At 41.8% G+C, this 16,438-nt stretch overlaps 1 protein-coding gene across 4 annotated transcripts in view; it reads left to right on the forward strand.

Moving 5' to 3' along the window:
- The window catches only part of GPM6B (glycoprotein M6B), a gene marked incomplete at both ends in the record, with an annotated part of 31,141 nt that extends 16,932 nt beyond the window's left edge, over positions 1-14,209 (forward strand). For 2 of the 4 annotated variants that reach the window (XM_080613821.1, XM_080613823.1), the window contains 6 exons: positions 2,308-2,494; positions 5,619-5,775; positions 9,122-9,293; positions 11,254-11,327; positions 11,641-11,706; positions 14,060-14,209. In XM_080613821.1, the coding sequence (XP_080469947.1) occupies positions 2,308-2,494; positions 5,619-5,775; positions 9,122-9,293; positions 11,254-11,327; positions 11,641-11,706; positions 14,060-14,209 (806 nt within the window). Of the gene's footprint in view, positions 1-2,307; positions 2,495-5,618; positions 5,776-9,121; positions 9,294-11,253; positions 11,328-11,640; positions 11,707-12,411; positions 12,493-14,059 lie in introns of those variants that run through there. The other 2 variants (XM_080613822.1, XM_080613824.1) reach the window with 1 other exon arrangement.
- Between the last annotated feature and the right edge of the window lie 2,229 nt (positions 14,210-16,438).

Genomic DNA, 16,438 nt, shown 5'->3' on the forward strand with positions numbered 1-16,438 from the left:
AAGGGTCTGTGGATTAGTGGCAGATGTTGTCGTGTTTGGGTAAGGGATCCAGCAAATTCTCCAGGGTGAGTTCTGCCAGTGGCCTGGAAAGCTGCCTGTGCAGTGTAGGGTGTTAATCATCAGTCCTGGGTCTACACCAGTGTTTAGTTTCATCATGCAGGCTGCTCTCATTTTCTGAAACCATCAGCTTTTCTTTCAGACCTTGACAGTCCCTTGGCTTTGCTTCCAGCTGTTTTTCTTTCCTGTCTTTGATGGGATCGTTCTGCAAAGCAGTCTGTGGATCAGCATGATTAGGTTCTCCTCCACACCAAGCAATGATCTGGCATTTAGTCACCATCTTGTTTAGGAGTGTGGCTCAAAAGTCTATTTGTTTTGTACTGGGCTGTGGCCACGTGTGTTGAGCATTGCCTGCTGGATGAGAGTGTGGTTGCTCTTAGGTAATCCTTCACTGCTAATCCTGTGCCAGGTGCAAGCATTCCTTGGATTAACTCTTGGAGGTTTGGGCCTGACCCAGGAGCAGATGCTGTGGAGGCGAGCCAGCCTCACATGTATGGCTGCTGTTGCATGTGGCTTGTAAGCTGCACTCAGACAGATTCCCCAAAGCAGTGTTGCTCTGCAAGCTCTGGTGTCTGAACTCGTCTCTGGACCTCTGTGGTAAAATGAACCCTGGAAATTATTTCCTCTGATAGCATGCATTTGGATTTTGTTTACCCTGTCACTGCTAAGCTGCAGTGTTTGTTCATTCGGCAGTTTTTTTGTCATGAAGATAGTTCCTACTGAATGGACTCCAGCTGTGGGCTTGACTATAAAATCTTCCCAGGCTTGTTTCTAGACAATTAAATCTTGTTTGCAGTTAGTGAAGTGGCGTTTCATAAGTCATTCCGGTGGTGATAGCTGCTTAAGCCTGACCAGGACACTTGCTAGTGACTCTCTAAAAGAAGAGTTTCCCACTTGTGAAACGAGAAAGCTTTCAATTATCGGATGCATATTATTCCCCAGTGTTCCACGGAAGTGCCTGCTCTGCAACTCATTCATTAGTGGGAAAGGGAGGAGGAATGAAAATAAACTTGCCTCATGTGGCGGATGGAGACTTGCTGATCTTTGTGAAGAATTTTTGGGGTGGGAAGATAAGATGTGATGTGATGTACACGCTCACCAGCTGTCTCCCTGCCTTCAGAAGCTTTGTCCGTTTGGCGCTTTCCCAGAGAAGCAGTGGGCTGTTCCTGTGACATGCAATGCTGGTCACTCCATTAAGCGTTGTCTTAATGGCTTGTCTTTTGCGCAGTTGTATGAAATGCACATTAATGGAGACAGCTTAATGCCATCACCCTGAAGTAATGAATTGGTATGGATTGCCATTACCATTATAGCGCAGTTAAAAGCTGTGTTTGTTTCCGATTTGCATTTCCCAGCTCTGCAAGCAGATGGGTTTTCAGGTCACACGGTTGGAAGGAACCTGGCAATTCAGCTGCAACCTCCTTATTTGCAGTGTTTGTAAAACAGCATTTTGGGGAGGATGGGGGGGATGGTGGTTTGTTAAGTCAGACTGCTTAAATGATACATTTCATTAAGACTACGATTATGCTACTGCAGACTGTATTCAGGGATCACTGAAAATCCAGTGTATCCTGTAAAGCTGGAAATGTATTGTCTATGTAATACAGTTGCATCTTGCTGCTCGCAATATAAATTGCTACTCTTTGGCTCCCATAAACTCTTTGGCTCTCCATTTTCAGTTGTTAAAATATCTATATCCCTATAACCTCATACAGATTTATACAAAAAGATGCTTGGGAGTCACGGGAGAGTGTAAGGTAGTTACGTTTTGCAGGCTTAAATGTATTCCTCTTCCAAGTGCGAAGTGTCTCTTAGCTTTCCAAAAGGCTGTATTGCTTTGAGTATTTGCTTTTCTGGCTTCTTGAATGGTGCCAGTGTAGCTGGTGCTCCTGCGATTAGTAATGCTGAAACGTGGTGAGCTCTGTGTGAGCAGCTGAGTTGCAATGGATCACTTTAGACAAGTGATTTTTTTTCTTTTTCCATTTCATAGGCTGTCTCATCGATCTCTTGATCCTGTAAAGATAGGAGCACTCAGCACACTTTCTGGGCATTGAGTCCACACCAACAGATCTGTAGGTCATTGCTTTAGAGGGTGATGTTGTCTTGCACCACCTATAGATTTTTGCTTAGCATGTCAATGCCTGGGCCTTTTAGTCCCTGTGGCTTTTACCAAGTGGAGGACGGATGTTCTTTTCCTCATAATTTGCTTTTTGCTGATAACATTTCTTCTGCTTTCTCTGTTCTGCTTAGGTTGCTTTGAATGTTGCATTAAGTGCCTAGGAGGAGTGCCATATGCTTCACTCGTGGCAACCATTCTCTGCTTCTCGGGGGTTGCGTTGTTTTGTGGCTGTGGCCATGTGGCGCTCACGGGAACTGTGTCTATCCTGGAGCAGCACTTCTCCACGACTGCCAGTGACCATGCTTTGCTGAGTGAAGTGTAAGTATGCCTCCCATTTCCATTATTCCTCATAATACCCTCATACTAAATGGGTAGAAATGGATTCAAACCCCAGTCCCCATCCCTGAGTATTAGGTTGCTTGTTTGTCCAAAGCACTCAGGGTCTTCTTGGTGTTCACACACAAAGAACCAGAGTGTATGTCCTGCTTAACCTGTTTATATTGTGACCAACACTCTTTAATATCTTCATCTTTGCCATAGGCAGTGGGACTGAGTGCAGCCACCCTCAGCAGGTTTGTAGATGACACCAAGATGAGTGGTGCAGTTAGTTCACTTGAGGGAATGCCACCCAGAGTTCACTCTGGATGCCATCCGCAGGGACCTTGACAGCCCTGAGGAGTGGGGCCCCGCAAACCTCATGAGGGTTAACAATGCCAAGTGCAAGGTCCTGCACCTGAGTCAGGGGAATGCCCAATACAGACTGGGGGATGAAGGGATTGAGAGCAGCCATGTAGAGAAGGACTTGGGGACACTGGTGGATGAAAATTCAGACATGAGCTGACGATCTGTGCTCACAGCCCAAAAAGCCAACTGTATCCTGGGCTGCATCAAAAGGAGCAGGAGCAGAAGGTCAAGAAAGGTGATCCTGCCCCTCTACTCTGCTCTTGTGATTCCTCACCTGGGGTCCTGTATTCAGCTTTGGGTTCCCACATAAGAGGGACATGGACTTGTTAGAGCAAGTCCAGAGAAGAACCATGAAGATGATCAGAGGGCTGGAACACCTCTCCTATGGAGACAGGCTGAGAGAGTTGGGCTTGTTCAGCCTGGAGAAGGGAAGTCTCCACAGAGACCATATAGCAGCCGTCCAGTACTTAAAGGGGGCCTAGAAGAAAGATGGAGAAATGCTTTTCACCAGGGCTTGTAGTGACAGAACAGGGGTAACAATATTAATCTGAAAGAGGGCAGATTTGTTGTGAAATATCTGGGGCTTTTGTGCTCCCGAGGCTTCTCCATGAAACCAGCATGAGGCCTGCATCAGGGCCTGCATTCAGCACCCAGCCCCACCGGCATGAGTCCCTCTCCCCTTGGCACTGAGGGGTGCAGGGGTCCCAGGCTCTGGGCTGATGGTCTGAACACACTGGGTCTTGTGTGGCCCCTCCTGTTGAACTGCCAGAGTCTGAAAAGGCTTTTTTGTGATGGCACTGAGGAAGTTTGCACACGTTGTGATTCATGACAGCTGCACACCAGTGTTGAGATGCTGGCTGGGTCTGGGCTCAGCATCTTGCCTGCTGCTTACCATAGGCCAGCACTGGCCACAGGCACAGTGCACAACCAGTCCCAGGCAGTGGGACAGCGTGAAGGAGGGCAGCCAAACCTGAAAGCCATCTGAAGGCTCTGGGAGGGGTCCCTGTGCAGGCCACCTGCACCTGGGATGAGGGGGCCTACGTGGTGTACACTGCATTGTGTGCACAGGGATGCACTAGCAGCAAACAAGGCACGCATTCTTTGCTTACCTGCCCTTAAGATGAAGCTTTTAGGGCGTTATTTGAAAACTTTGCTGTCAGGGTCCATCTTGACACACTTTATTCTCATGTGTTTCTTTTTCTTTTCTTTCCTTTCATCGCTGCTTCTATATGCTTGCAGACATAGACCTGACGGTTTGCATGCGCAACTGACCCCTTCCCATCTCCTGGGATCACTGGCATCAGTCCTGCAGCACCATTTCAGGGCTTCCCTGCCTTGCAAGACCCTCTGTGTCCAGGCTTGCCACACGGACTGAACCCTGCCAGGGTCCCCTATCCAAGCACTGCCCACCATTACACCCTGGGACAGGGTACTGCGTCCACAGCTCCAGTGCACGAGCCATGAGAACCCCGCAGTTAGCCACAAAATTTAGCAAATGGCCGTTCTTCAGTAACCAAATAACAAAACACCCTGTTCTTATATCAGTCTTCATTTAAGCAAGATAGAAATGGCCAAGGCAGCCATAAAAGGCGGCGACTTTTAAATTTTGAACTATTCTTGACAATTATTTCTTGTCAAGGCAGCATCAGCACCCAGGGAAACATGTCATTCCTACCAAAGCAGCTGAGGTCTTGGACTTGGTAGAGGCCTAGCAAGAAAGGCAAGGGAGGTGCTAATACGGGGCAAATAATTTAAGGCCACAGAGACATAAAATAAATTAAACTATACTAGTAAGGCACCCTTTGGAACAGATTTTTTTAAAACTGCTTTTCATATTATTAATTTCTAGTAACATGCAATGAGTTTCTCCTAGAGTGTTAATGATGGTGAAATGAATTCTGCTGTACTCTCTCAAATCTTGACTTAATTTTTTCATGCTTTACAGCACAGGTGCAACAGATTTATCCTGTTATTTTTAATCAGTTTGGAAAACAAGCATAACACTTCCCACATATAATTTTAAATGAGCAAGATCTTATTTTGGTACAAGGGATGTGCTATCTGTCTCGATAACGTTCAACTATATAAATGGTAGTCATTAAATTAAGCTAAAACATGCAGATGCTCCTTGGAGATCTATGTTAGCAGCTATTTAGTGGAGAGTGGTAAGACATCTGAGGAAAAATATATTTATCCTTAGAAAACTGGCAGCATGGATTTATAAAATTAACCTCTCTGTCCTTTGAATAGCTTCATCTGAAATAGCCATCCCAAATTACTTTTAAGAAGGCATAAGTTCTGGAGAAGTTGTGCTAATAACGAAGTATGACTTTTGGAGGCCAAAAGTGGTGTGCGGAAGATCTGACATTCTGGTCCTCCAAAACAATTAGCTTCAGATACTGAATCTGATCGGTAATATTTAGAAATTGCTCTTTCCATTTACCTATTCTAGACATAAGAGTGCCATTCCAGGTAGTAGATCTTTAAGGAATTGAGAACTTTTTCAAATAATATCTGAAGGAGTGCTTATACCATGTGCCCCAAGCATGTACGAGGCTAATGCACATTAGTATTGCTTACCTGTAGAACTGGGATAGTCATGCTGGCCTCTTTTGCAGTCTGCTTGCTTAAAATGCATTAAGCAGCCTTGAACTGTATTTCCGGAAAAGGAGTTATCTTATACCTATTATGATTTGGGAGGACTGACTGTGTTTTTATAGGATTGAAATCTAATTATATCTTTTCTTTTCTATTTTAGAATTCAGCTAATGCAGTATGTAATTTACGGCATTGCATCATTTTTCTTCTTATACGGAATAATCCTTTTGGCAGAAGGTTTTTATACAACAAGTGCTGTGAAGGAGCTGCATGGAGAGTTCAAAACAACAGCTTGTGGCCGCTGCATCAGTGGAATGGTAAGCAGCATCAGAAATGAGAACAGTAGTCCTCACTTAGCCAAAACCTGTTGAGCTTGGTTTGACTCCTGTCTTTCTGAACAACAGCATATTGCTGCCTTCTTTGTTTAACTCCTTATGGGTGATCAGAGTCAGTCCCTGTTGCTGGTCCTTCCTTGAGCTCCAAGGATGCTTGGTCAAATCCAAATTCTGCAGCTGTACTGTCAGGGTGCTACCATGGCCTCCCATGTCATAAAGCTGAACTCACTGGTCTGGAGACTGCTGATTTTAAAACAGTGTGAGACAAACCAAAGTTTGTGCTTTTAAACATGGAGCGCACTAGTGATGCTTGAAGGCTGACTGTAAAATGGCTGTGGTCTGCAGAGCTATTTAAATAGCAAACTATAAATGTAAATGACTTCTACAGTCAATTCTGCTTGAGGATGTCTGGATCCTTCAGACAAACAGTAATGAATGAAGCTTCGCAACATCTTTGCACTTGAATCAAGTATTGCTGTCTTCCTTTTGCAGATGGCAAAAGGCACGGAGGTGAATGCTCCATCACTGGCAGTGTTCAAGGCCAGGTTGGGTGGGACTTTGAGAAAACTGCTGTAGTGGGAGGTGTTCCTGCCTGTGGCAGGGGCATTGGAACTAGATGAGCTTAAGGTTCTTTCCAACCCAAACCATTCAATGATTCTATGATAGATATAACAGAGAGTCTTTCTTGCAAAGCTGAAACACTTAAAGCCTTAAAGTTACAATCCATCTTCCCTTCAATATACTTCTGTATGAGAACAAAATTTTAAACAAAGTTTAACTAAAAATAAAACTTCAGATTCTCCCCCACATTGCCCCCCAGGGCGCACTCTGCAAGAACAGAAACATAACCATGCTTCTGAGACAGGATTTCAAAGCTATTTCTGAAAATCTGAATTCAAAGCTTGTAGTTATGGAGGAAGCTAAGCAATATGACAGATCGCCCACGGGAAAGTGTGGGTGAAAAGAGAAGAGGCTTTTGATGTGATTGTTGCATTTTAATATACAATCTATATCCTGTACTTTAAAAATATGTACTTTCAGCTGGTTAAATACAAAAGAAATGCATGTTTATTTTCAAGAGGGTTAACAATTTTTCCACTGTGCTGTTGAGTAGTTACTGAATTTTCCAAGAGCTAATAAAAAGAAGACATACAATCATTTTCCAGTCAAGCAGCTATTGACTTGCTTTTTTTTTTCTAGCAAGTGTGGTCTTCACTGAGGAGCAAAATTAGATCTATAGCAGTGTTTTCCAAAGATCCAAACTATAGTAGAAATATACACATATGTGCATCTAATTACTGCAGAGAATTGCTTGTGAAGCTGAGTAGCTGCAGGCACGTGATTGTCAGCTGCTTACACAAATACCAGTGTGACACATAGAAATATGACAGGAAAAATGTATTTTCGTGTTTGCCCATATTTGTCCACACAAGTGAAGGAGAGAATTTAGCAGCTGAATAATTGCTTGGAGCTCTGGTTAGACACATTAGTGTTAGTGGTGACAGTCATGGCATAAAAATGCCTGTATGCTGCTGTGTAGTGATAGAGCTGCTTAAAACACCAGGGTCAGAACAAGATTTGCGAGGAGATAAAATATCTTAACAGAATGTTGGCCATAGCTGGGTATGGGCAACAAGCTTTTAGATATACAGTAATTATTTTTATTAACTGTTTCCTCCTTTAATCTACTCCTGTCTCTGTTACATTCCTGAGCGAGGTCCTGAAAGGCTGTCCCTTTCATCTTGCATAAGGTTATAGCAGAAGACAGACTTCCAACTTCCATAAATTATTTGTTTTGGCTGTAGTAATGCAAAATAGCCATTTCCCACAGTTATCACATTAAATGTGAGAATGAGTGTGTTTTTTCCTGGCTATTTTAGGAGTTAAAGGCTTTATGTTCTTCCTTGCATGAACACTTCCACATACATGCATGCAAACATACTCATCATAAAATGTGGATCTATAAAAATCCTGTAAACTGGTCCATTTATCCAAAATCCAGAGAGAGAATTCTCAATTCTCACGTAAAACACACAGGTCTGGTGTGTGGCACTATCTAATATGAAATAGGGTATTTCAGTTCAGTTGTGTATAAATTAAATAGGCTAGCTAGGTTATTTGTGTGCCTTAGTTTGCAAGCTCTCCCACCTCCCCACACACACCGCCTTCACTGACTGTAAAGCTTCACCAGTTGCTCAACCTTTGCTGTAATGTTTGCAGTATTGTTCAGCACATCTGGACAAATACCTGTGTGGATGTGAACTTCCACCTCTGCAGCATTAGTTCAGTCTGTCATTTTTGGGTAAGGCTGAGAGAACCTTCTCCCGCATCAGAGCCTTTTCCATGCTCACTGTTGTTCTCTGGCACACAAGTTTTAAGTAAGACAGTGCAGCACCAGTGCAAGTAAAGCCTTTCCAGTACACCTACAGTTAAATAACAGTGAACAGGGAACACAGAAGATGTCACAGTGTTCCCCCACTTTCCAAGTGGGATCCAAATCCTTGTCCCACCAGGAGGAGGGAGCTAGGAACTGATGCCAGGGAATTCAGTTTTATCATGAAACTTAGAAGCAGAGGGAAAAGGGAAGCAGTCCAGTGAGTGGGAGTGGGAAGCTGGAAATTTCCAGAGCAATGAGTGCCATACTTTGTAATCTTACCAAAGAAAATGCATGTAGCATTTTTTTTATTTTTAAAAAGAGCGAAGCCAAACCAGCAAATTTCAGTGGAAAATCCGTGTATTTCTAAGGTGAAGTAACTCTCATTTTCTTCTTTGCAAATGTGTATTAAATCAACTGCATCCTTCTGATCTGCTGTAAAGGTTGTGGTACGTTTTAAAAAATAGGCATTCGCAAATGTTACATTCAAAATTGACTTCAATAAATCAGGGAGTATGGGAGAGCTCTGCGAGCATCGATTTGCTCTGTTGTTTTGATTTGCAAGTTGCATAGAAATGCTGGTATACTACAGTTAATTAAAAAACTCCTTGAATTGATTTTTGTTGGAATGTGATTGGGTTTAGCCTACAGCCAGCATCCCTGCTTAGCTGAGAATCTTGAGGAATTAATGGACTGCTCTTTCAGGAGGGCAAGCTGTTTGCTCAAGCAGGCTGATGAAAAAGGAAACGCCTGAATTACTTTCTCAGTAGCACTCAAACTACCAAAGTAATTGTAAGCAATGAGAATACTGATTTTATTCATGCTTGGAAATCAAATGTTTTATTCTTTGATTTCCAAAAGTATGCTTAAAGATTATTTTGAAGTCTTGTTAAGGAAAATTTAAGTGTTATTTTCAAAGAATAAATGTGAAGTGCTTGTGTTTTCTCTGCCCAGTTTGTTTTCCTCACCTATGTGCTTGGAGTGGCCTGGCTTGGGGTCTTTGGCTTCTCTGCTGTGCCTGTCTTTATGTTCTATAACATATGGTCAACTTGCGAAGTCATCAAATCTCTTCAAACAAATGTGACAGTTCCAGGGGACCAGATCTGCGTGGATATCAGGCAATACGGTACTCATTTTAATCCTGATTAAATGCTTTATCCTTTCTCCTTGGACTGTCTTCAGTAGTTTTGTCTCAGCCTTATCAAATGAGCCAAATGCAAAAGCATCTTGTATCTCTGAATGTGCTATTACTTTTCTAATTAATTCAGATTACACTGATCTCTTTCCAGATGCAATCAATTTAACTGAACTGGCAAGTCATTTATCTAGAGTGATTTTGTGGTGGTTTCCAATACTATAATATTAGGTTTAAAAATAGATCAGCCTCAAAATAAACTGCTTGGAACCAGCGCTGAGAAATAGATAACCAGATCCTGGTTTTTGAACTCACATGTATAAACTTTTTCCTTTCAAAAAGATGGTTTTATATTTAAATAGGAAGTTAGCACCTGAATTTTGCACTAACAGTTACTTTCAGTTTAAAAGACCAAAAACCTGCAATCAGGGATCTGCCTTAGCAGTTATTGGAATAACGCTGCTTTGATGGGACACAGCAATCCCATGGGTGTGCAGATAGCAGAGGAGAGAGTGGGACAATAGCTTAAAATAGGGTCAGGCTTTTCAAAGTAGTTCATTCCTTAAGAAGAAGTTTGTCTGAAGTTAATCTCTGCAGCTTCCCTTGTGCAGAAGAGCTTTTGTCACCAGGACTTTTGGCATCATTTTAGCAAGTGTTTTCTAGGAATGTTTCTTTCTTTGGACTAAGGCATTCAAAGCCCATGTCCTGGTTTCAGCTGGCTCAAACCATGACAGCTGAGGAAACGGATTCAGAGTTGAAAAAATAAGAAAGCTTGGGCTTGCTTTGCTTTCCGGACTGTAAGTCCAGTAGAAGATATATACTCATGTTAAAAGCAAGAAGTCCCAAATCAGTTAAATGCTTGCATCCTATTTTAACAACTGACAGCAAGAGGCTGGGAAGACATTTCCTTCAGCAGCAGAGCCTGGGAGTGCAGGGAGGAGATGTGCTCCTCCACCTTTCTGCTTCTCGCTGTTGTTTGGCAGCTGTGCAAGCGTCACATGGGGCTTGGCTGTTCCTCTGATCAGTAAAATCATTTGGGTTTCAGTGCGTGGTGGGAGAGAGCAGCTCCTTAACCGGCAACTTGTGTCACTGAACTGCCCTCATGTTTTTGGCTGGAAGCAGTAGCTAAAAGGCTTCAAGTGCATATTGCAGTTGCAGGGAAGAAGCTGGCTTTAAAGCAAAACCTATGAAATCTCTTTGAAAGCCAAACCATCCTGAGATAATTTCAGTGACCTGCCCCTTGCAGAGTTGCTAATTCCAGCCAGCTGAGTTTGAAATGCAAGCTTGATGGGGGAGACAAGCTGGTTTTCTCCTGTTTCAAATGGCTTTTGCTTAAGCTTTACATCTGTTACTGGTCGAAGAGCTTAGGTTATTTTAAATCTGCTAGATGCCATTGACTTTTCAGATTTTCAGTCATGTTAAGAAAAGGAACTGGGAGTAGGTGAGGTGTGGCAGGCTGAATTTCCTTGTAGCAGTGTTCCCCAAATGCTTTTTACCTGTCAGAACTTAAACCAGAAAAAAATCCTGTAATTCTACTGTCTAGCTCCATATTCACACTCTCCTAATTTCAAATAGATCTTAATCTAGCAAGTAAGCGCTATCCTGAAAGGTGCCAAGTACCTCTGAGGTGCAGTTCATCCCTTTCAGTGCTGAGTGGGGGAGTAGGCGGTATGGGACTGGACCTGGAGTGCAAAAACCCAACCAACCATTTGGCTGCCATATGGGAAAACCACATCTGAGAACATGCCTTGGCAGCGAGCCTCAGTGTGAGGAGAAGGCGCATCTTGAGTGAGTTGTTTTAATTCCTTCTGCCAGCTCAGAGCTCTGCTGGTCAACGTGCGGATGCCCAGAATGGGAACACAACTGGCAGGTGGGCGGAAAAGAGGAGAGAGGAACAGAAAGTGTGTGTTGATCGCTAAAATGAGTGGTTTCTTTTGCTGTGGTATTTCAGGTATTATCCCTTGGAATGCTGTACCTGGCAAAGCCTGTGGCCCAATTCTAGAGAACATCTGCAACACAAATGAGGTACAGAAATATAACCTGTTGGCAGCTTTTGCCTACAAGTCACTCAGGCACAGTGTAATAAATAGCTTGATAAAAAACTTTGGAGAAAACTAATCCTGGTAGTATAAAGAGATTGATTTAAATGCAACACTGAGATTATTCTGTTAGGTCATCCAATAAAAGAAAATTATTTCAGAACAGTTTTTATTTTCTAAAGCTTTGAATACCCTGCAGTGAAGATGCCTTTATTATCCTTATCCTTGAGAACAGTTGGAATACATATTGCATTATTCTCATTTACTTCAGTGTTTTTAACATTTTTTTTCCCCCCTAGTTCTACATGTCTTACCACCTGTTCATTGTGGCTTGTGCTGGAGCTGGTGCCACCGTCATAGCATTGGTGGGTAGTATTTTTTGATGGTTTATTGCAAACATGTTCCTTTCAGGCTTAAGATGCTTTAAGATTAAATTTTGTTTTATCTTCAAAATAGTAATAGTAAACATTAAGGAAAGTGAGCTGTAATCACCATTATTTGCTGCTGCAGTTTGGTCATTGCAAGTCAGCAGGTCCCAAACATTTGCTGTAAGAAGTCATTGTAACCCACCTCCCTCATCCTTAGAAAAAAAATTTTTGCATATCCTTTGAAAATCCTACTTCTACCCACTACTTCTGGGTTTATATCCATTATTTCCTTTCATTTTTGTAGTTTCTTTGATCAGTTGCTTGTAACCTCTTGGTTTTTTTTGTCTGGGCCCAGGCAGTTTGGCTAGTCCAACTCTGCAATGCCACTTACAGGTGGCAGCTGGAAAAAGGAGATGTTAAGGAGACGACTTATTCATACATCTAATGCTTCCTTTTGCTGCCAGCTTCTAACCTCATGTCAGCCAACCGAGGTGTAACCCAAATATTTGTAGATGAAATAGCCTTTAGGTCTGTATGTAGGTTATCCTCTCTGGGATAAATGGCAAATGATTTATCTTGCATCTTCACCCTGGAAGAAGCTCAGAATAACGTCTGTTGTAAAAGTATCGACAGTTGCCCAAGTGGGCTTGAGCCGTCACCTTGTTGTATCTTACTGTCCTGTATTTTGTTCTCTTCCACCAGCTGATCTACATGATGGCTACTACATATAACTATGCTGTTTTGAAGTTTAAGAGTCGGGAAGATTGCTGCACTAAATTCTAAATTGTATAAGCCCAGTAAAGAGCTGCTTTGCGTAGCTTGAAATACCACTGACACCCTAGGCTAAAAGTCTAGCTTTCTGAATTTTGTGACAGTAATTGTAAATAGCTTCAATAAGCATCATTTAGCTGATCAGATTAATAAAATGACTTCTTGTATATGAACTATGATGTGGATGAGATCTGGCTATTCTTTCATGTCGAGAGGATTCAGTTACTGTAGGGGTGTTTCTAAAGCATCCTTCTGAAGATGGGATGTTTTCAGTTCAAGTCTCCACTGGCTTTCTAACAGTCATCTCTAAAACAAGTACTGGAACAGTTCAGGGTCACAATCGTTAATTTATTCTTCATCAAATACAACCCCCTCCCAAGCATACAAAATATATATGATGAAAAAGAAAAGGAGTAATAAGGTAGTGCCAATCTCTTTTGGCAGAAATCGGACGCCCAGGTATCAATGGACTAATTGGCTTGTGTTTCCAGTGATTCCATGGATGAAGAAGTTGATTATTTCCTCTTACTTCAGTTTCAAGTAACTGCCAAATCACACTCTCTCTGGAAGGAAATACATCCTTGCATTAGCTCTGCGTAAAACAATCACATTCTTTCTTTGGGACCCTGAACTAGTAAGAACGAGGTTATAAATAGCTTCTGCTCTTGTACAGCTTGCACTTTAGTAACTGATTTCTCAGTAGCCAGATCTCAAAAATGTAAGTATGACTGCACGGGAAGCAAAACCATGCATAGGCCAGAGAGACTTTTTTACACTGTTAGGGGAAAGAGGGGAAAAAAAAGAAGTGAATCAGTGTTTTCAGATGTAGATTTTGTTGCATGAAGTGTGGTGAAAAGAAGTTGGGAAGAGACGAAGGCACAAACTAGAAAAATCTACCCGGTAACTAAAAGAAAAAGAACCGGTTGCTACATGTGGTACAAAACTCTTCACCTGAGGTTAGACAATGGAAATCTAAAATGTAGCTATAAAAGTACATGATTAAGACTTCTTAACCCAGAGATTGCATGCTTTTGCTTAGTTTTGGATTCATGTTTTGTTGTTTAATTTTTCACTCTGTTACTGTAGCCTTGTTCACGTAAATAAAACTGTTTACAGTTGCAGGCTTTTTCCAGGGGGAGGGTGGAATTCTCATCTGCTTGTTGGGGGAAAAGACTTGCCGGGATCTGGGCTTGGATATGCGTAACCAGCACAACCTCAGCCAGCAGTTCTCCTGAGCACCTCGTAGTTTATGGATGCCGTGTCTCGCCACGTACAAAACCTTTTTCCTGCTTCCCCCATTCTGCATTTTAATTGATCCGTACAACTCTGTAGCTCATTTTGTTACTGTTCTACTAACTGCCTCTAAATTGTGAATAACTGACTGAAGTGTTAGCATGCCAGATCCTAGAGACCTGTGGAAATAGCCTCTGTGCTTGTTTTCATAACAGAATGCTTATTAACGTAGAGTAACTTTATATTTTTTTGGTTGTTATTTCGAAGAGCGTCTATTAATCTAACTAGCAGCTTGCTTTGCCTCTTGACATGCTCACTAGCCATCATGCTCACCCTTCTCTTCCAGATCCACTTCCTCATGATACTGTCTTCTAACTGGGCCTACTTAAAGGATGCCAGCAAAATGCAGGCCTACCAAGATATCAAAGCAAAAGAAGAGCAGGAGCTTCAGGATATCCAGTCTCGGTCAAAAGAGCAACTCAATTCTTACACATAGATGTTTGCCACAGTAATTCCGCAGAAGAATTCTGTAGCTCTGACAAATCAACAAATAGCTGCTCTGCAGTACAGATATGTGTCTACCAAACAAAGTTAGAAGTGCAAAAGCTTCACATTCCAGCTCCTGGAACACTTTCATAGGGAAATCTTCCCGTGGGTAATCTTCCATCCTTTCTTATAGAGAATGGAGGTTTTATTCCAGGCATTTTAAAAGGCAACACTTCACACTAAGTGACCAAATTACTATTCTTCGAGACTTTTGATATTTAGCATTTGATGTGCTCCTACAGCCCTGAGCCCTGCACAAAGCTGTGGCAGGTGCTCCACACCAGCAGGCAGCCGCCCGCTGTGCAGACCTTAGGCAAAGACCTAAAGTCTCCTGAGCTGCAGCAGGGCTGCCCTGGAACACTCCTGGCCTGGGCTGCAGGAACAGCGCCCTGCTCTTGTGCCACATTTTTCTATGATGAAGCAGTTGCGCTCCTGTGCTCATGGGAGTGCTGAGTAGAGGTCCCAAGTTTTAATCTTTTTATTATGTATTTAATGGAATGTAGATCCCTAGGTCTGGATAATGATCCCCTCCTTAGAAAATAAATGTCAGCTTTGCCTTAATATTTATTTTCTATAAATGTCTTAGCATTTATATAATGGCAGGAGACCATTATCCTACATTTTAAGTATGTGAAAAGTGTTACCTTATTAAAATGACACTGATCTGACAATTCCAAATGAGCGGATGAGAAAGTTTGCAGAGATTTACACAAACAATACAAATTACAGCCATAAAGCAGAATACAGGTTGTCCACCTTTCTCTATCTTGGTGCTTAGCAAATTTATTATAGTCAGTGCTTCTGTGTTTTCCTTTTTACAAATGAATTAGCACATTAAGAAAATGTGGTGTTCAGAGAAACAACAACAAACAAACTGGTGCCATTTTAAAGTCATTTCCCATAGAAGTCTGCCTTCTAATTAATGTTTTTTTTCAGAAGCATTCAGTGATATCTTGAGTATTAGTGATGGTATATTTGGTGTTTGTTCTATATGATATATATATATATAAATGTTGGGGGGAGTAAAATACATCAGCATTTGAAAAAATTAAACATTCAAGTCATACCCATGTTAAGCTGACGTGTGGTTTGATAGTTTTGACTGTTTGCTGAATATAAAGCAAAGGCAGCACAAATTCCTTCAAGTCAGTATTAAGAGAAAGGCGTTTTGGGGGGTATTAACTTCAAATAGAATCTTTTTTTTTTTAAATGTTGAAGTCTAATTTGACAGTTTCAAAACAGGGGCAAAGTAAGTTGATCAATGTAGAGCAAATATGACAAAATAGCCTAGTGTATGTTCTTACCTGTTGCATGAAGGAGACATTTCTACGGCAATGCAGGTGATGTTCTAGCCCAGTGTTTGCATAAGGGTAAAATGGAGGCAGTGTCTTAAAGCCTAATTCTTTTCTAATTCAGTGTAGCTATGACTGGGAGTTTTTGAAGTTTTGTTTAAGTAGTCTAATATTTTTATGTAAAGAGCATTAAATTTTGCTATGTATAAATTTTTGTAACCTAACAGTGAATCAATATTTTCTATCAGTGCCAAGGGCTTCCTGTAGTTACATCCAAGTGTTAAAATAAATATTTGTAGATAATAGAAAACACTTGTGTACGCTTATTTGAAAACAGACTTACAGCTGCTCCGTCCTGGTGCACCTTCAGGCTTTCTGTTCCTATCTGAAGTTAAAGATGTTTTCTTCAGGAGTATCCAGGTGCTCCTGTAGTGGGAAAGGAGGCCCTGGCGGCATACGCTTCAGTGTGGCAAATCAGCAGGTGGCTCTAGCCCGAAATGGTGGCAGTTGTTCCTGACCAGCATAATGCAACAAGCACTACCTGTCCCATTCTGGGCATCAAACAGAAGGCCTCTCAGAAATATCCAAAATGCCAGCATTGCTGCAGCACCAAATTAAGCAGCATGTAAAGTTAGACTTGCCACCAGATTACATACTAGCTTGATTTCTAAAAGCAAAGTTTATTTCTTGTCACATTTGTGGTACACGTTTCAGCTTCTGATGAATTCAAGACAGAGCTTTGTTTTTTGCCCCTAAATTCTGTCAAACTTGGCTTCATGTTCTTGTAGCTAGGTCAAGCTGAGCAGCCTCAAATGCAGTGCAAGTTGTAATATATGCTGCCACTCAAAATCACTTCATTGATAAAAATACTGTATTTTATACTGTAA

This window comes from Psittacula echo (assembly GCF_963264785.1).
Source record: "Psittacula echo genome assembly, chromosome: 3".
Taxonomy (NCBI): Eukaryota; Metazoa; Chordata; class Aves; order Psittaciformes; family Psittacidae; genus Psittacula; species Psittacula echo.